Source organism: Diabrotica undecimpunctata, chromosome 9, assembly GCF_040954645.1.
Source record: "Diabrotica undecimpunctata isolate CICGRU chromosome 9, icDiaUnde3, whole genome shotgun sequence".
Taxonomy (NCBI): Eukaryota; Metazoa; Arthropoda; class Insecta; order Coleoptera; family Chrysomelidae; genus Diabrotica; species Diabrotica undecimpunctata.
The window spans coordinates 35,476,968-35,498,367 of record NC_092811.1 but is presented as its reverse complement, the minus strand read 5'-3'; the positions used below and the strand labels follow the sequence as shown (position 1 = coordinate 35,498,367).

The window sequence follows — 21,400 nt, the reverse complement described above, 5'->3', positions numbered from 1 at the left end:
TACAGGAATACCAGATAGTGGACATCTCGGGTCTAGTATAACTAACAATGGTAACTGGAAGCAGAAGTTCGGAAACGTATTGGTATGGCAAAAAGTTAGTCGCCTAACTAGTTAGTTGCCTAACTAAAGTTTGGAAAGACTATCTCTCAAAATATCAAAATGACACTGGTGAATGCCCTTGTATTCTCAATATTTCTATACGGGGCAAATACTTGTACAGTTCGCGGACGCGAGCATAAAACAATTGATGCCTATTCAGCTGGAATCTCATTCTACAAAGGTCTCAAAGCAGCTACACATAGAGAACAATGGAGAAAAATTGTTAGGAATATTGGAAGAAATCACGATCCTCAGTAATGGGTAAACAGAATAAGATGGGATTTCTACCTTTTAATCCTCAGAAAGAAGTCACGTTTCGATGAATTTTTGAAACATTTTATTGCATAAATTAAATATTGATCAACAATTTTAAATCTTTACTCCCAAGATTTTGCGGACAATCCAAACACTAAAATTCAAACAACCCCTGGATGTCATAGGTTACATCAGAGTTTCTATCGTCCCCCAGGATCGCAAGAAATCTGCAGGTAAACGTAATTAGAGGCAAATTCAATCTAACTACCATTTAGTTATCTGTGGAGTTAACAGCACGTGTCAGGTAATGAGTCCTCCATCGGGCGCCTCCCCACCGGTGAAGGTAGAAACTAGCATAGTGTTGCAGCAACATCAGTACTGAGGTTAAGCTTAAAATATACACAAAAAGCTAACATGAAGAAATTCGTGTTCCTCCGACAATAAATGCCGGCGGCACCCAGGTCTACCTGGCCTTTCGGCATACGACCTTTAGCTAGCCACTAACCTCTACGAGTCGGACAGCGCATTTGAGCGTGGCGCGTTGCAAGGAGCATCGCGGTGCTCCATACTACCCGTAATACCTATTTTGCGGTACGAACACCCGTCCGTGAAACGTAGACAGGCTCTCCTCTCCCACTCTTAGGTCTACGTAACCCCACGCCTTTTATAGGGAAAAGGTGTATGAGGGACGCAGCTCGTTCAACCTCACTTTGGTTCTGTGGAATGAGAGTGGAGTGGTCCCACGGGAGACTCGATTCGGATACTAGGAGTGTAGACCGGTGACGGCAACGCCGAAGCGCCCTGCGTGTGTTTCTAAAAACCCGACTCGCAAGCAGAGTTATATCAGTAGAAATGTTGTGTTGTATACAGTTAACTTCATATTTCTATCGCCCATTGAAAAAAGTGGCGGTACCCGCTGTCCAGGTACGTATCGCGATATTTGTTGTTTCGCCGACACAAATTTATTGATGTAAGTAATAAATCGAGCTTTTAAATGATAAAACCACAGAAAAAAATTATTTTTGTTACTTTCTACACATAGTTGTAGTGCTACCTCCAAGTCAACATAGTGGACGTACCGTGAGCGCCAAAAACCACTTTATAATATCTATATCAATAATAATATAACCTATAAAGTACCGAAGAAATAGAAACAAAACTAGTTGTCGGTCAAGATCCACACCGGTTTTCGAACCGTTGACAGGGCCGCACTTAAAATTAATCAACCATGACTTTGAATACTACTCACACTTCATCTCACGTCTCATATTTCAGTGTTGTCAACACATTGAAAGTTCCAACAAAAGAACAAGCTATAGTGCTTTCCAGTATTGAAGGAAGTTCATGACTATATCATAACCATCGATTCACTACTTGGTCCACGTAACGTATCCTTCGTTTTCAGAATTGCCAACAATAGAATATTTCTATATCGTTTATCTAAAAATACAGTTGATTTACTGCTACATTCCCATAAATATGTTAATATAAAAGAAACTCGGGTAGAAATAAGAAGACTTATCTCTCCAGCTCAAAGACTAGTAATATCAAATGCTTGTCCTACTGTTCCAAACACGTTAATTGAACAAGAACTACATTAGATGGGTATAAACTCCGTCTCAAAAATGACTCCTAAGAGTAGGTATGCCTGAAAGCGAATCAAACCATGTCTTGAGTTTTAGAAGGCAAATATTTATCACATCTTTAGAAAATATGTCTAGTCCTGATTCTTTCATTATCTCTCATGACAATACCAATTATGGATTATACCTTTCTATAGAATGATTTAAATGTACAACATGCAAGACTTAGACAATAGACAATAGACAATGGTCATTAGGAAGCCGAATGCTCTAACCAAGCAAACCCTACTACTTCTAATACTACTTCTAATACACACTCAGAAACTTCCCAAAACATATTACCTACAGTAAATGCATCCAATAACCAAACAGAACAACAAAGTTCTGACAAAGCTTATTCATCCACTTCTAGTGCACACCCAGAAATTTCCCGAGACACATTAATTACAGTAAAATCCTCTAATAACCAAACAGAACAAATTATGGAAACTGACGATAACCTGACAGGAGTCATAAGTAATAGAAGTGAAATATCTTCCTTAAAAATCCCAACATCATCAACCCCAAACAACATCAGAAATCCTACTTCAGTAAAAATAACACCATATAAAATTCTTACAAACGTCTCTAATCAACTAAAAAGGTTCGTCTCATCTTCTCTAGACATTAACGAAAATACCTCACGGACCGATTTATAGATATTTACTTATCTTGTAGTAATCAAACTAAAGAAAAAGTCAAAAAAGTCAACCATAAATTCCCGGAAAAACTTTTACTTTCTCTAGAATCAATTAAAGACAAAATAGAAAACAGATCACCACCACTTATACTAAACTATAATGAAGTATGTGACTTTCTAGAAAACCCACTATATGCCAAACATCCTGAAATATTTTCAAAAGCTTACTCGAATGAAACTGCTGAGCTCATTGAGATCCTTAATTTTGTTCACGCTTGTACTCATAATTCAAAATTAAAAAATAATATCACTAAATGAAAAAAGAAACTAGACCCCAATAATATCTTCCACAGAAAAGACAGATGAAAGTATCTCAATTCTAACATGTCCAATTCCTTTATTTTACAGTGGAATCTTAATGGGTTTTATACCCATTTAGAACAGTTAAAACTTTTAATAAATGAATCATGTCCAAAGATCTTATGTCTTCAAGAAACTCATTTTAAATAAGCTAATATAAATCTTCAAAATTATCAATGTTTTCCAAAAATCAAAGTAGCACGACAGGCCAGTGGCGGAGTAGCTATCTTCGTAAGTACATACCTAGAAGCTAAGCAAATTGCATTAAGTGCTAATCTCGAAACTGTAGCAGTGATTATTACATACCAAAAACATAATATATGCGACATTTTTTACCAAAACCTAGCGAGCTAGTCCTACAACCTCTTGATCAAATTCCACATCCAATAATAATTTTAGGGGAAATGAGCTATCATTATTCTTCATGGGGAAGCCCTAAACAAACAAATATGGTAATCTCACGAAACATCTCATGGACTCTTGTAATCTACAATTATTTAATACAGGAGAACCTTTTTCTTTTTTTTTCGCCTTTATAGAGGGGGGTCTGGAATCTTCAAAAGACATCTCAGTCCAGGACGCTGCCTGACTAACCTTAGTGCAGGATTCGTTCTGCGTACTCCCGGCGATAGTTCCCGAGGTACTTTAAAATGCCCTCTCGTCGCCGAGTCTACGCCGAACGCCTACCTGCTAAACCAGACCCCCCTCTGTCATCCAGCGATCCGGAAGCGGAATTGCGAAGCACTACCTTTATTCATTCATTCTCCATTCATACACGTCCACACTCCATTCATCAGCAAGGAGGCTCCCAAACGGGCATTTCCTTTTTCCCCACAGTCTGACTCACGCCTATCTAACTCAAACAGTGTGACTCACTTCTCTAGCTTCAACTTCCAGCATATTTCACTCTTACCCTTGCCGTTGATCCAGCTGTCTTTCTTACTCTTCCTTTTTCTTGATCACTGCACGGATATAGCTGTGTATGTTAGTCCAACCTGATTTATTTTCAATCATTCTCTCAATCATTTCTCTTACTGTAACAAAATTCACACCTGTCTCTCTCTCCATTCTGTTCCTTTCCACTATCCATCTGCTGCAATCTAACATCGTATGTGTTACAGTGTCCGAGTATCCACAGTATAGGCATTCATCTGTGTCAGCCTTTCCGAACCTAGAGAGGTAGGCCCTAAAACATCCGTATCCTGTGAGAACCTGCGTCAGGAAATAATCCAGTTGCCTGTGGCCACATTCCACCCAATCTCTTATGTTCGGGATCAGCATTTTCGTCCACTGTGCCACATCCTCCGTGTTGTTTCATTCTTCTTGCCATCTTTCAATTGACCTTTCCCTTTCCTGTCTTCTCTCGGCCACAGTAAGGTTTGGGCCTCTTCTCTCATAGAGCTCTTTTCTTTCCACCGCCAAAACATGCAACGGAATACATCCAGTGATGGTCCACAAGGCTGCCGCAGACACAGTCTTGTAGGCGCATGCCACTCGCAAAAGACTTGTTCTGTCCACTTTCAAGAGCCTCCTATAGGCCGTTATCTCTAGCGCCTCGTCCCAGACTGGTGCCGCGTAGAGGACGATCGACTGTACAACACCTTGTAAGACCCTCCTCCCTTCGGATTTGGGTCCCCCAATGTTGGGCATCACCCTCCCCAACGCACTATTCGCAGTCTTCCTGACCACCTCCCGAGAATCTACCTGGAAATCTAGATTTAACTTCTATAACGGCTCTTTTTCCGCCATAAGTTTATCATTATGTAGTCAATCCTTCTCAACGTTTCTCACGTGGAATACTTTAAAATCGTTATATGACAGTAATCACTGTTCTATCTACATATCTTTAAATGAAATTCAATCTCTAAATTTTAAAATCTATCAATCCTGGAAATTAAGTACTGCAAACTGGTCGTCTTATCAAGTCGATATTGAAAAGAACGTTGAAAACTATATATATCAAGTGATGATATAAACTCTAATATTACGTTCTTAAACAACATAATTGTAGAAGCAGCTCTAAAAAATATAGCTAAAACGAAGCTCTGCAAAAGACCTCCAGTATTTTGGTGGAACAATGAAGTAGCACATGCTCTATCTTCTAGCAATCATGCTTTTAGTGTACTTAAAAAACATAATACTAATGAAAATGTACTTAATTTCAAAAAAATCAGAGCTACAGCTAGATATCTCATAAAGAAAAGCAAGAGAGAAACCTGGAGAGAGTATGTATCATCTATCAATTCTTCAACACCCTCCGAGGTTATCTGAACTAAAATTCATAAACTTAAAGACTCCAATTCTTTTAGACATATAAACACCTTAACACACAAGAATAAATTACTTGTAAAAATACAATCCGAGAAGCTTAAACTGATGAAAAAAAATTCTAGCGACAAAATATTTCTTACGATTCCCTAACAAATAAGAAAAACATAAAAGCTTCTACAATCCTCATTAACAACTCTGACAGCCTCTTAAGTATTTCTACAACTCTTCAAGAGTTAGAGCTTTCTCTCTCAAATATAAAAAACACATCTGCAGGACCAGATAATTTTCTATCAGTTTTCATAAAAAACTTACCATTCGGAGCCAAATTAATTCTGTTAGATTTATTTAATACCTGCTTCCTAAAGCATGAACTCCCAGACCTCTGGTCTCAAGCAATAATCATTCCCATTATTAAGCCTAACAAACCAAAAGACAACTGTACCTCTTACCGACCTATCTCTATTACATGTTGCATATGCAAGATCCTAGAAAAAATTTAAACCTCCGCCTTACATGGTACTTAGAAAATGATAATTTTCTTAGAGTAGGTTTTAGAAGAGGTAGATCCACATTAGATAATCACGTTTCATTACAGACTTCAATTAATGAAGCTTTTGCAAATAACCAAAAACTCAATATTTTTCGATGTAGCCCTAGCCTACGATAGAGCATGGATAGAGCACTGTATTCTATAAACATTGAAAGATACTGACATTCAAGGTCACATACTTGCATTTATAAAAAAAGTTAAAATAAATGGTGTTACAAGCTAATCTAAGACACTAGAGAATGAAATCACTCAAGGTTCGATTCTTAGTCCAACTTTATTCTATATCGCTTTTAATAGTATTATAGATGTAATTAAAGCACCAATTAAAGCTAGTCTTCACGCAGATGACATTATTATTTATACTAAATCGAATAATGGAATGACTGCAACTAAAATTATACAAAATTTTCTAAATCAGCTTCATAATTAGACGATAAAAACGGGATTTGTTTTTCTACTGAAAAAAAAAAACACTATACGTTATTTTTAATAAAAATAAAACCCACCTCACAACTAGTCTAACATTAAATAATTTACCTTTAGAGCAGTCAAAAGAAATAAACTTTCAAGGTCTAACTTTTGAGAGAACTTTAAATTGGAATTAGTACTTAAATAAACTGCAGCTTTCCTCCCAAAAGAGATTAAATATACTAAAAATAGTATACAACAAAATTTTGGGGTACTGGTTATAAAATATTAATTAGGCTTTACAAATCACTCATTAGAAGTAAAATCGATTATGGTTGTATATGTTATGTTGCTATATGTAAAACCACTTTTAAAAAACTAAACAGTATGCAATCTACAGTTTTGAGATTAGCACTGGGAGCTTTTAAACCTAATCCGGTTAGTAATATGAAAGTTCTAACTGGAGAATATTCCCTACATATCGAGACGAGAGCAACTATCCTTAAACTATATTGCAAAGATATCATTTTAGAAATAGCATCCTATATTCTTCCACATCTGCAGCCCTTGTTTTCCTCCTAACAAAAAGACTAAAAACTCCTCATAGAAAGAATAAAGCTCACAACTTTCGAGGAATTAAATCAATGTATCGCTAAATATAATTGACTTAACACTTACAAAGTATCTCAAATCAACTACAAATTCCACAATAATTAATCATCTATTCATGGAAATTCTAGACCACTATCCTAATTATTTGCAAATCTTTACCTATGCCTCTAAGACTCCCTATGGTTACGCTACTGCCTACTACTGCAAAGAAAATTCCTATAGCATATCGATACCAACAAACTGCAGTATACTGTAAAGGTACCAAAGGTACTTTGGGTACCTTTACATATAGGTATTTACGGAACTGATAAATAAAAGTCGAATGAGCTCAAGCCATACTACAAAATTGAAAACATATATGTACACCGATCTAAAGAATCTGGTTAAAATCCACTGTACTTATATATGGCAAATCATTGGGAAAAATTATGTACAAAATTAAATGCAATTTGCCCAAAAATAAATGCTGTCCTGGAGACTCCTTCAAACAGAAGAAACCAAGTTATTACTAACCATCTAAGAATTGGCCATGCTGCCTTAATACACAAATACTTAATAACAAAAGAATCACTACCTATCTGCTCCAGCTACTATAATTCACGAACCGTTAAACATATACTGCTTGATTGTCCTCAATTCCTGGAAAAAAAAGATCCCACGGATTCACAGATGATAATCTCAAAATAGTTCTCACCAAAAAAATTTCAACAGTGTTAACCTATTTAAAATACATCAAGTTATTCAATTGTATTTAATGTAATATTGCTTGTATTTGTTATATCCACTAATAACCCTGTACGGTTGATGTGGTTTTGTAATTAAATAAAAAAAAATTACTTTATTGTATTTTGTCCTCCTACTAATAATCCTCAGTGGTTGACGCGGTTAAATAAAAAAAATGTAGAACCATAAAGTCAATATCCGCTAGATTTTATAATATCCGCTTTAATTAGATTTTGCTATCAAAATTATTTATTGACAGAATTATTGTTTCCTTTTATAATTATTTAAGGAAATCAAAAAGGCTTGATTTTTACGATAAGTTAATAATCTGGATGAATATTCGAATCTCCACTCGAAATAATTCTAGGAGCCAGTCTACTCGTAACCAATATTCTGTGAAGATCCTTTCGTAAGGTATTATATTTTTAAAATGCAGAAGTCACTGATTGCTTTCGCTGTACTGTGTTTGGCAGAGTTATCTTATGCGGCATACCCCATTAAAGTGAGTAACATATCTTTGTAGATTTATAATTTATGGATTATTTTTAAAAGCTTCTTTAAGTGGTTATCAGATTTTTTATAACTATAAAATTCTTTCTTTTACTGTAATTGCCAATTGTAGGATATGCATTTTCTTTTCTCGACTGTTTTTAAGGTGAAAAAGAAAATACAGCACACTTTTTAATGTCAATAGAATATAGTTAGCTTTTAAGTTTATATTTTATTAAAATATTAGTTAAGGTGGATATTATCATCTGTGGTATAAAGTTTCAAAGGAAGCGTTCCAGTATTATGTAAAGATTTTTGACCCTCCCTCCCCCATGTAACGAGACGTAATGTTTTTCTGTTCTTTACCCTACCTAAACGTTACCAACACCCAAGTGATCATTTTTACCTAAAAGTAAACATATTTTGCGAATAGTACCGGAAATTCGGTAAATTAACTTTGGATTTTTTTAATAGCATTTGCGGTAATCTAGGTTTCTACCTATTATAGCGATAATAAACTTTAACTATAAGTAAAATATATAAGTAAAATATACAGTAGTCGCCAAATATGAAGAACTAAAGGCGCTCATTTATGATACTTCGAGCACGCATACCGGTAGATACAATTGGTATAGTTTATTTCACGAAAAATGGTTGAGGGCTTAATGATTGCAATAAAACCCGACCGCAAGTACTCCAGCTTAGTCAACATTAGTTGAGCAGGTAAGTATTCAGGTAAAATTGAAGCTACTGTGGAGTGTCGTTATCTTGTTTGTATAATAAATTCCTGGTAATATAAAAACGATTAAAAAATCGTATAAAATTATAAAAACGATTAGAATACATTTTATTTTATAAAGTTGTAAACATTTTAACAGTGAGTTTCACTATCAACGGTTGATCTTTTATTGACCACAATAAATTTGTTGATCGTTAAGTATTTCCTGGAATAATTATACAGGTTCCCTCTATTCTGTATAATTTGTAAAAGTATATAAAACCGATGAGAAATTTTTAAATATACATTTTGTTGAAAGTGTTACAAGTGTTACCAGTGTTATACCTATTTATACCTATAAAACAGCATTATGTGGCGTCCGTGGAAAAACATTGATGGTGCTTCTTCCAGTGTTCCAGCAAAGAAAAAGCATTTATCTGCTGACGCTAGAGAAATCGTAAAAACAATATATAGTTCTTTACTTACAAGAGGACTTACTGTTAATACTGCTGCCAGTGAAATATCTGATTTAACGAAAATACCTCTAACCACAGTGAAAAGAATTACATTAAATCCCATTAAGTCAAGAAGGAAGCGTAAGGATGCCGGTCCTACTAAATGTATTGACGAAAGTGATAAGGACTTAATAAGACGAAAAATTTACACAATGTACGAAGAGCAACGGATACCTACATTAGATGCTTTAAAACAACGGCTTACTAATGATGATACACAAATAAACTGTAGCCGCATTAGTCTTTGGAAGATTTTGTCTAAAATGGGCTTCAGATATCGTACAATTGACAAAAGGCAAGTGCTTGTGGAGTCCCATCGTTTACAAAAGTGGCGTACTGAATATATAACTACCATAAAAGAAAGTACCGTACAGAAGATCGACTAATAATTTATCTGGACGAGACATGTTTTGACACTCATGAAACACCATCCAAAGGATGGTCCGATTCTTCCAACAGGTGTCAAACAAAAGCTCCATCAAACAAAGGGAAAAGAATAACAATTTTACATGCAGAATCAGAAAATGGTTGGGTCCCAAATGCCTTATGGCTTTCTGCAAAGAACATTAAAGACTCCTGCGTGGACTACCATGAGGATACAACGGCAGAGCTTTTTGAGCAATGGTTTAAGAATTGTCTTATACCTAACCTTCCTCAAAATAGTGTGATAGTAATGGACAATGCAAGTTACCACAGTCGTCAATTACATAAGTCTCCAAGTGCAAATAATACGAAAATTGAAATTCAAAACTACCTGTTAGAAAACGATATATATTTTGAAGAAAGTTATTTAAAAAATGAACTGTTAGAAGTGTTAAAGTCATTTTCTATTAAAAAAGTATATGTTTGTGACGCATTGGCCGAGGACATGGGACGTACAGTGTTACCGCTTCCGCCCTACTATTGTTTATTTAATCCCATAGAGCATATGTGGCACCAACTAAAGTCAAATGTTAGGTCACAAAATGTTTCTCCGACTTTAAGTGGTAGTGTAGTCGAATTAATAAGGAAATGTGTTGATGATATCTCCCCAGAAAGTTGGAAAAATTCAGTACGCCATGCAATGAACGTTGAAAATTCATATGTTACTTTGAATCACATAATTAAACCAATTGTTATTAATCTTGAAGAGGATAGCGACAGCGAAACAGAATTAGGTATTTAGGAATTCATAAATATATTTTGATTATTTTGGGTATTTTTTTTTGTAAATATTAACTTTTTTTTTCAATTCATCTATTTTTTGTACATTATGTATTCGTTTGTATGTATATACTGTAAATAGAACTATTATTACTGTATATTTTTAACGATATCCGATTAGGAAGAGCAAAAACTTTTAAACACGCCAGTTTTTTGCGACAGTCCTAAGCCTGTAAAAAGTGTGAAGGAAAGTACCTTTCTGAATTTAGATCCATATACTACAATTATTCACGTAGAACAAAAAAACTATTTTCTTCATGTTAAAAATTGTTCAATTATCAAGTATATTCACTTGAACAACCTGAAAATACCATATGAAATAATTTAATAAATTTTTATAATCGTGTATTACACAGCTACCAATGAAATATATTAAATAATAAACTTTCTGAAGTGCGACCCTGTGTACTTCGGTAGTTTATTGAGAGACTCTTTAGATGGAGATGCAGTGGCGTGCATCTCCATCTAAATTGCATTTTTTAAGGACTCTTCTTTAATGAAAAAATTTATTTAAAAATTCCTTTATAAAAGATATATATTAAAACACACTATCGGGCTACATCACAGAATGTTTTCGGAATTAATATTCCATCATCAGTGCTCACTGGATGTTCATGTTTTGAGTCACTAAATTCTTGGGTAAAAACCCTTTAAATGTTGTTAAATTAAATTTGAGTTACGTTATTAGATTTTATATACTAGGATGTTTAAGTTACAACAGGAATAGATAACATGGCAACGTAAGACTCTACTGGAGGTTGCTAGTCCTGAGACAAAGTGTCTAAGAGGACTTGTTGATAGCACCTCGTTGCTATCAACAAGTCCTCGTAGACACTTTGTCTCAGGACTAGCAAATTCCAGTGGAACCTTAAATTTATTGTAATGAAAGATACCAAGAGTTTCTTATTCTTATTTCACAAAATTGGTATTTTTTTGTACATCTTTTAGTAAGCTGGTTTATATATACATAGAAAATTTTTAAAAAACTTAGTGTAAACATATTCAATATACTTATAAGAATATTGAAAACTACGTTTCGTTATAAATCAACTACATAATATTTTTACCTATTGCTTGTGAAGTTTGACGTTTGATATCTTCTAAAGTACCCCTTCTTTTTTTTGTTTTATCAAAATCTATAATATAAAAATGAATCGCAAAATGTGTTGGTAAGCTCATAACTCAACAAAGCATGGACCAATCTTAACAATTCTTTTTTAAAATGTTCCTTAAAGTCTGCGGATGGTTTTTATGGCGAGAAAAATTCGAATAATTTCCGGGAAAATCCTAAAACCTGTGATTAGCTTTTTTTCTTTTTCCCATACAAATATTTTCTAACTAAATGTAGAGTCAATTTGAACTTTATTGCTATTCAATAAAGTTTATGTTAAATTACAAGCACTTACTGTTGTCTAAACAATGTAGGTGTGTTCCTAACGTCGAAGAGTCAATTTACGCTTTATTGTCGTTGCACAAAGTTTAAATTCAATCAAATGTATGTGTGTGCGCGTTCGTGTGTTTGCGTGTTCGCGTTGGAGGATTTAATGCGTTCACACAAAAGTAATAATATCGTGAAACCGACCAAACTGAAAAGTCAAAAAATGTAAGAGCTATAGATTTGATTGGTCTCGCAATATTCTTTGTTTTGTTTTAGTTTCGGAACGCGACATAAATTACATCAGTTTTCACGTCGTTGCATCTGTCAAACAAACCGCATTAAAAAGCGTTTATTATCTTTATTAATTAATTGATTATTAATTTAATATACTCTATTATACACATACAACATTGTTTTGGCTTAAAGGACTTTATTATATCGTGTTTTGTGCAAAGTGTTTTAATACCTGTAATTAATAATTATTAAGTATATTCGATATGCCTCCTATAAGACGAAATAATTTAGGTAGAAGAACCGGAAATACTACAAACCAAACTAATTACCGATCTAATCATACTGCACAAGAACGTGACGACCGAAATGAACGTGAAAGAATTTGTATATCACGAACGCGAGAAGCGAGAGCGAGAGATTCAACTAATAATCGCGCTGATTTCAATAACGATTTGTCAATCGACTACAGTAACTACCAATGTCTTACTATTGGATTTATGAACTTTGTTTACTCTCATTGTAAGGCATTGGAATACAAAAATGAAGCCAATGGATTGTGTTGCGCAAATGGGAAAGTGAAATTAATACCATTGGATCCACCACCAGAGCCATTGTACTCATTTTTTTCAGGAATAAGACCAGATTCCATACACTTTTTGTCAAATATCCAACAATATAACAATTGCTTTCAAATGACGTCATTTGGGGCAACAAACTTAGTTCGGGAAAATTTCATGCCACCTTTTAAGGTATGTATTATAGCAGTTAATCATTCAAAAGGTGTTTCCAGATGTTGCTCAAAATTACAGAAGCCATGATTGGTTTAGCGAACGAGCTATATTGACTGCAAAAAACATAGATGTAAATGAATTAAATTTCAAAATTCAAGAACAAATTTCAGACGAATTGAGGATATATAAATCAGTTGATTCGGCTACTAACCAAGATGATGTCGTCAACTATTCGCCTGAATTTTTAAATTCGCTGGAGTTACTAGGATTGCCACCTCAAAATCTTCAATTAAAGGTTGGATCGGTAGTTGTAATGCTGAGAAATATTAACCAACCGCGTCTTTGCAACGGCACACGGTTAGCGATAAAAAAATTATTGAACAACGTGATAAAAGCAATTATACTGAAAGGAAAGTATAAAGGAGAAGACGATTTGATACCACGCATCCCAATGATTCCGACTGATGTACCATTTGAATTTAAACGACTACAGTTTCCAGTGCGGCTTGCTTTTGCTATGACCATAAATAAGTCCCAGAAGCAATCATTAGGTGTTTGTGGTATTAATTTAGAAAACCCATATTTCTCACATAGTCAATTGTATGTTACCTGTTCCCGTGTTGGAAAACCATCAGATTTGTTTGTATATACACCAGGTAATCAGACAAAAACATTGTATATCATAAAGCATTATAATAAAAATAAAACAGATTTTTGTTAATAATTATGATTCACTTGATTTACAATAAAGCGATTACTAAAAATACTTATAATATACGTTTTATTGCATTATTCTTTATTACATCGGTTATTAACCCTATGTTAATAATAATAATAATAAATAATTATCTCTATGTTTTGTTATTGAAGCACCCAGATTATAAATATTTGTCACCTTTAGGTTCCCACTATCCCTTTAGATTATTTTTCAATCAGGTTTGAACCTTAAGTTCCCCTCTTATCCCAGTCGGGGTTTTTAGTGGGTCTAAAAGGGCCAAAGTTCGTAGAAGCGAAGATACTTAGGTCACCCGAGCTTAATCTCACACACCGCCCTATCATCATGGTGACGGTTCTGTTCAGGAGAATTAAAGAAATAAACTGCCACATTCCAAATCTATTTGACAGAACGAAGTCTGTCGGGTCCGCTAGTATTTAAATACATTAAATACTATGTCACGACTTTGTCATAATATCACGGATCTACACTTTTTATTTTCCACGATGGCAGGCATTATCCAAATCACCATTCACTTTGAAAATACAGACACAAGAAACAAGCAATTACATCTGTATATGTATAATCGTTACTGACAAGTAGTTACACTACTGACAGTAAGCCAGAATAAGGTTTACAGGTGTTAGTGGGCGTGTAGAATTTTAAGTAACCGAAATCCGGTTTGTGCGCTGGTTCTTCAGATTTGGCAATCACTGTAGAAATATTACATTTTTTTACATTTTCCTTACTTAGCTAAATCCTTGCATACTTTTTCGGTTTCATCCCTATGTCTTCTTCTCATGCATTTGTATTTTAACTTTTTTTTTAATAATAAACTCTTAAAACAAAACATTTATTTCTAAATTATGCAATACAATTTAAAACGGAAACCTAACTGAAAAACCTAACTGTTAGAATACGATTTTATTCAAAATAAATTCGTATTCTTAACAAAAATTAAAAATAAAATCACGAGGTAAAAAAAAATAAAACACGCCTTTGATATGAAATCTTTCTTATTTTAATAGTTTTTAATATCTACTTTCTTTGGTTTGCATCGCTGTCCAGAATATTCAGAGCGTTCTTGTATGCAACCACATCTCAAACGTCTTTAGATGATTGATCCTATCAGCCTTCACAGACCAGGTCACGGTGCCATGTAACAGCACAAAACATATAGTATTTGATCAACCTTTGGCGTAAATTTGACTTTAAATTTTAAGCTCTGGTTACAGAAGAAAAATTTCCGATTCTAACAAAATTAGAAACCTTGTGCGAGCTGCACAATCAATCCCTTTGATTGATTCTTGCACTTGATCCCTTTACTTAAGTCTAGTCAATCTATAATGTAGCATCTTAGATATTTAAAGTGAGTAACTCCCTTAATATTTTATTGAGATATCTATAGGGAGGTTTTGTCTCTGTAACACATTTATTTTTAGACCCATTTGTCTTCTTGTCGTCTTTATGTAATCAACAATCTTACTACAACAACTATTGAAGGCTCTGGAGACTATCGCATAAGATAATAGTGTAGCTGAGATTATTAATGACTTCACCATTGATTTTCACTTTAAAATTTTTATCTTACAAAGCCTGTTTGAAAGTCATATCCGAGTATATATTAAATAAGAGCGCAGATAGAACACCTCTTTGAATGTAACATTTGTCAGTTAATCTCCCATCGACTCGTAAGACTGCTTTCTGCTTCCAGTATAAGTTTTTTATGATGAATACATCTTTACCATTAATGTCTTTGGTTCTTACTTTGTTCGAAAGCGCTCCATGCTTTACCCTATCGAAAGCCACATCGTAATCAATGAAAGCCACAAATCTTTATGTTAGTCGCGGCATTTTGGAGAAGCGAAAAAGTGACTCAAGGGTACCTTGCACATTCCTAAACCCAAACTGGGTTTCGTACAGGTCTCTTTCTCACTGACTTCTGATTCTTCCATGAATAAGCGAAGAAAAATTTTCAGTAGTGTGTGGCTCATCAGACTAATTAATCTGTAATCTTCGCATATTTTTGCAAGCTGTTTCTTTGGAATTGCAATAAAAACTTACTTCAGCTATTCCTCGGGCATTTCATTAGTAGTATATACATCAATAAAAAGTTTAACTAAAGCACTGATGTAATTCTCTTGCATAATTTTTAAGAGTTCAGTTGGGATTTTGTCTGGTCTAGTTGCCTTTTTGGGGGTTTGGCTATTTTTACTGCTGTCAGATTTTAAAATTTCAGGTTCTTCTTCGGGTTTGAAACGGGAGGCATTATTTGGCATTAACGTACATGCTTAAAGATGTCATAATATATCTGTAGACATGTACTGTTATTTTATTGACTTCCAAAAGATATTTTATTGTGTTAAACACTCTATATTGATCGAAGTTCTAAGAGACATTGGCTTGGATGGCAGAGATGTTCGCATAATTGCCAATTGGTATTAAAATCAAACAACACCAATTTTAGTAGACGGTTTGGAGTTACATATTCTTAATATTAAAAGAGGAGTACGGCATTGATGCCTCTTGTCACCCCTGCTTTTCAACGTTTATCCTGAAAGAATTTTCAGAACGGCACTTTTTAAAAAACAAGAAGGAATAATTGTGAAGTCATCAATAATTTTCGATATGCGGACGACATAGTACTCCTAGCATCTATCAAAAAGATCTGCAAACATTACTTGACAGCTGTAAGCAGGCAGATATCAGTTCACCCTCTTTATCAGTAGTGAACAAGGCCGTGTCATAAGCTGACTCGGCCGAAGCTGAAAATACTTTTTGATATTGTCATTCAGCTTACTAAGACCTTTCAAAAAAATGTCTTACAGATTTGGTTCTACATTGCAATTGTTAACTCAAACATGTCGCACGTAGCTTGATTTTCAACATTCTTCATGCACAGTAAAAGCTGAAGGAACTGATTTTATCAGTAGTGGTGAGGATGTTTTCTTGCGCTCCCTGCATGTTCTTATTTAAAACATACAATCTCCCAAAAATATCTGCCAAAAACGCAACTTTGGTGCACCATGTGTCAACACTAAGGAAATTGGCATATTCAGACTGTTCACAAGTAAAAAATACTAACAGCTCCTCTTTAAGTTCATAGAATCTTTAAAGAACACGTCCACGAGATAACCATCTTAGTTCTGTATGCAACAATTGTTGCGTATGCTCAGAATCCATAGCAGAACAGAAACTGTTGGTCAATAATGGGGTTGTAAAACATCGATGCTGGGCTCGATGTTGTATTGCCATCGATGGTACGGTTTCGATGTTTAATCAATGGTAACCATCGATGTTTTTCCAACGATGCTCATCTTTTGACTGACGTTTGAGTATCTTCAAACGCTATCGCCACAAGCAGTAATATATGTTGAACAAACACACGTCTGCATACGATACTGCTGGTACCGCATTTTGATTGTCGAGTGTTGAACTATTGAAACAGCAGAAAAGCGTAGAACAGAAGTTTTATTCAATGAAAAATAGTCGGTAAAAGTTATTACCATGGCGTGGTTAGGAATCTCTGTTGCAGATTCTTTGTTTATATCTGATTTGATATGGAAAAGTTTATGATCATTATTCAGATTTTGTTTATTATAAATTAAAACAGTTTTATTGTCACTATGAGTTATTCACATTTCCTTTTAGGATTTCGGCGAACCATTGAAGACCGACTTTAAAATCTGGCACGACAACTGCGAACTTTATATTCCCGGTGTAACACAAAAAGAAATCAACAGAGTCAGAGAAGGACACTTTGATACAGATAACCTAGCCATTAAGGTAAGTAAACCAGTTGTTAAACGTAAGAATTTTATAGCTTTGAATTTAACATTACAAATTATTGTCTCTTGTGCAAATTCTTTGTAAAACATTTGTCTGCTTGTTTTAAAACAAATATTCGTATCACAATCATCCACTGACGACGATTATCTCTCAGAAACATCACAAAAGTTCCAAAAATCTACCTTTTAATTGCCTACTTACCTTCACATTAGTTAAATGAAATTGTCACGCGATATGAAATAATCCAACAATTGATTGCAGAGAACAGAGGCTGATGTATCTTTATAAGAGACAAATTTGAAGGACACCAAGATTGGACAACTTAAAAAATACGAAGGTTATCATTGCATAAGAAAGGACTTCCTGAGAGCCAGTGGCGGCATCTCAATTTTTGTTTCCAGATATGTGTTTTCTGAAATAGAATGGAAGACGGAAGATGGACGAAGAGATTATTGGAGTGGAGACCAAGAGCCGACAAGCGAAGTCGAGGCAGACCACCCACCCGATGGACCGACGACCTAAGGAGAATAGAAACAAACTGGATTGCAGCAGCTAGAGATAGAGAGAACTGGAGACGTTTGGAGGAGGCCTATATCCAACAATGGATGTGAAAACGGGGCTGGATGATGATGATGATGTGTTTTCTACACGTCACATGCTCACTACTAGCCTTGAAGCAATCGCAGTCTTACTCGCGCCATTACCGCATACGTACGACCTCAAATATTGAATAAAATATTGATTTATTGAAACTCCATATATCAGCAATCTATACAAAAATAAAGGCGACAGAAAAGATTGTAAGAACTACCGAGGGCTTAGTGTAACTAACTCAATCTGTAGAGTCTACGGCAAGATAATTAAAAGCCGAATTGAAGATTGCTGGGAAGACGCTGAAGATCAGAGTGGCTTTCGTACTGGTCGTTCTTGTATAGACAATGTGTTCTGCCTAAAACAAACAATAGAAAAGCGTTTGGAACATAATATGGAGACACACATGGTATTTATTGATCTTCAAAAAGCGTATGACAGTATCCCATTAGCCAAGCTATGGCAGGTGCTAGAAGACAAGAATATTGCACCGATTTACATTAATGCTGTAAGGGAGTTGTACGATGATATGACGAGTGTAATAGAGATTGGACAAAAAGTGACAAAAAAGATAAAAGTGACCAAAGGACTTCGCCAAGGCTGCTGCATTGCACCTACACTCTTTAAGATTTATTTGGAGGGGGTTTTGGATATTTGGAAAAGAAAATGTGAACGTATGGGTGTTAAAATTGGAGACCATACACTGTACAGTTTGCATTTTGCTGATGACCAAGTAATACTTGCAGAAGATCAAGATGATATCCACTACATGTTACGAAAAATAGATGAAGAATATACTAAGTGAGGCTTATTAATTAATCCATCAAAAACAGAGTATGTAGTAGTGGGAGGTGAAGAAAAGCACTTAAAACTAGGAAGCAAACAAATTCAAAATACTGATAGCTATAAATATCTCGGTGTAAACATTACAAACAATGGTCGAAATACAAAAGAAATAGCTACTAGAATTGGTCAAGGAAATTCAGCAATACGTCAACTGAATAGTATACTTTGGAATAACCACATCACCCGAAACACAAAAATTAGGATATACAAAAGTATCACAGAAAGCATTGCTACATATGGTTCAGAGCTTTGGGTAATAAATAAAAATGACGCATCCAAAATAAAAGCAATGGAAATGAATTATTGGAGAAGATGTTGCCAACTCACTAGAAGAGATAGAGTAAGGAATACTGAAATCAGAGAGCGTATGGGCATAGACATTGACGTCCTGGAAACTATAGAATGCAAAAGGCTGAAATGGTATGGCCATGTAGAAAGGATGAATAATCAACGATGGCCAAAGAGAATGTTACAGTGGATCCCCACCAACCGCAGGAAAAAGGGAAGACCAAGAAGATCGTGGAGACAAGAAGTAAAAGGTGCAATGGAAGATAGGGGTCTACAAGTAGATGACTGGAAAGATCGCAAGCGTTGGAAGCTAGGTTGCGAGAAACGGCGGCAGCTGTAATAAACTCGTTATATATATATATATATATATATATATATATATATATATATATATATATATATATATATATATATATATATTGATTTTAGCAAAAAAAAATTTTCTTCTTCTTTTTATGTTGACATGACTGTTTTTTAATGTGCCTCCAGTAAGTTGTCGTTCCATAGTTTTCGTGGTCTTTCTACTGATCGTCTTCCTATTGGAGATCCGTCTCTTGCCGTCTTTACTACTCTATTTGTTGTCATTCGGCTTATATAATCGTTTCATTCTACTCTTCTATTTCTTACCCAGTTCTTGATGTTCTCCACCTTGTATTATTTCTACCTCTATTTTTTGTCATTCGACTTATATGATGTTCCATATGTTCCATTCTTATCCATTTACCATTACCATTATCATCAATATTTCTGTTTTCATCTCTGCTGATTCTAACATCTTTTTTGTCCTCTCTATGTCAGGTCGTGTTTCTGCCGCGTATGTCATTATTGGTCTGATAACGGTTTTGTAAATTTTGTCTTTCATTTCTTTGCCGATTTTTTAATTTCTCCATACTATTTCATTCAGGTAGCCTGCGGCTTTGTTTGCTCTATTCACTTAATCTTCCACTTCAGTTTCGAGCTTTCCTAGTCAATGTGGTGCCTAGATATTTAAATTCCATCGCTTGTCCTATTATCTGACCTTCCAGCTCCAATTTACATCTTAGTAAATTTGTTGTTGTAACCATGCATTTTGTGCAGCATACGTTGTAAATCGTCGTCACTTTGATAGAGTAGTATTACGTCGTCTGCAAAGCAGATTATTTTAAGTTGTTTTTCTCCCATTTGGTATCCTTTCTTAGTTATTACTTTTTTTTATTATTTCATCCATAATCAGGTTGAATAATAGAGGACTCAGGGAATCTCCCTGTCTTATCTCATTGCCAGGTTCAATAGGGTCGGTTAGTTCTTCTTCTACTTTTACTTTTATTGTGTTGTTTTGGTAGATATTTTCGATCATTTTGATGATTTCTAGAGGTATCTCTCTTGCGTACAATAAGTGGATAACGTCCTTTAATTTGATCCGATCAAATGCCTTCTTAAGGTCCACGAAACATGCCGGTTAGTTGTATTCCAATGATTTCTCTTGCACTTGCCTCATTATAGCTATAGCATCGGTGCATGATCTTCCCGACTTAAAACCTTGTTATACTTCTGCTAGTTTTATAATTTTATTCAGTTTATAAGTTCATCCGTTCTCCATTTTTGTTTTTAACATCCTCGTTATGTTTTTGTTTAATTCCGGGTGTTACTTGATTGCCTATTCGAGCGTTAAAATCCACCAGTATTGTCATCTTCCCTCTGACTTGATCTACTACTTGTTGTAATTGGTCATAAAACTTTTTTTCTTGTTGTTTGAAGCTAGTTATTTTCTGGCTGTATACTCCGATAATGTTCAGGTCTTCCTTCTCCATTTTTATCTTTGTTGTTACCATTCTTTCTGATATGCATTGACACTCTTTGATGTGATTTTGCTACCTTTGGTGTATTAGTAAGGCTACACCTTCTTTGGCCCTGTTTACTTTTGCTACTTCACTGTAGATAAGTATGTATTCACCTAATTTTGATTGACCTTTTCCTTTCTTTTTTGTTTCCTGTAGAGCACAAATGTCTATTTTTTTTTTCTCTTTCTCTTAGGTTATTTCTTGGTCCCTTGAGTTGAGCGATCTGATATTCCAAGTAGTAATTCTCATCTGGGTTCTGGATGTTTTTCGCTTGTCCATATTTCTTGCCGTGGTCGTCTGCATAGTATCAATCCGGTTCCGAGGCTGTACATTGTTTCTTTGAGCACTATTTATTTTTACGATTGGTAGGTTGCTAACCTTGCCAATCACCCTTCACATTTTATCCGGGCTTGGGGCCGACTGTGATAACCGCAGAGCTACTCACTCCACCTCGCAATCACCCCAGGCAGTGTTCAAAAAAAAAAAAAATAAATAAATAAACAGATTAAAATAGTATAAAACATAATTTTCTCTACATTTGCA

At 34.8% G+C, this 21,400-nt stretch overlaps 1 protein-coding gene across 1 annotated transcript in view; it reads left to right on the top strand.

The window, feature by feature from the left end:
• Positions 1 to 7,884: 7,884 nt before the first annotated feature.
• LOC140449378 (uncharacterized) overlaps positions 7,885 to 21,400 on the top strand; it is a 35,162-nt gene continuing 21,646 nt past the window's right edge. The window contains exons 1-2 of the mRNA XM_072542528.1: positions 7,885 to 8,042; positions 17,175 to 17,309. Coding sequence (XP_072398629.1) covers positions 7,971 to 8,042; positions 17,175 to 17,309 — 207 coding nt within the window. The 5' untranslated portion in view covers positions 7,885 to 7,970. The remainder of the gene's footprint in view (positions 8,043 to 17,174; positions 17,310 to 21,400) is intronic.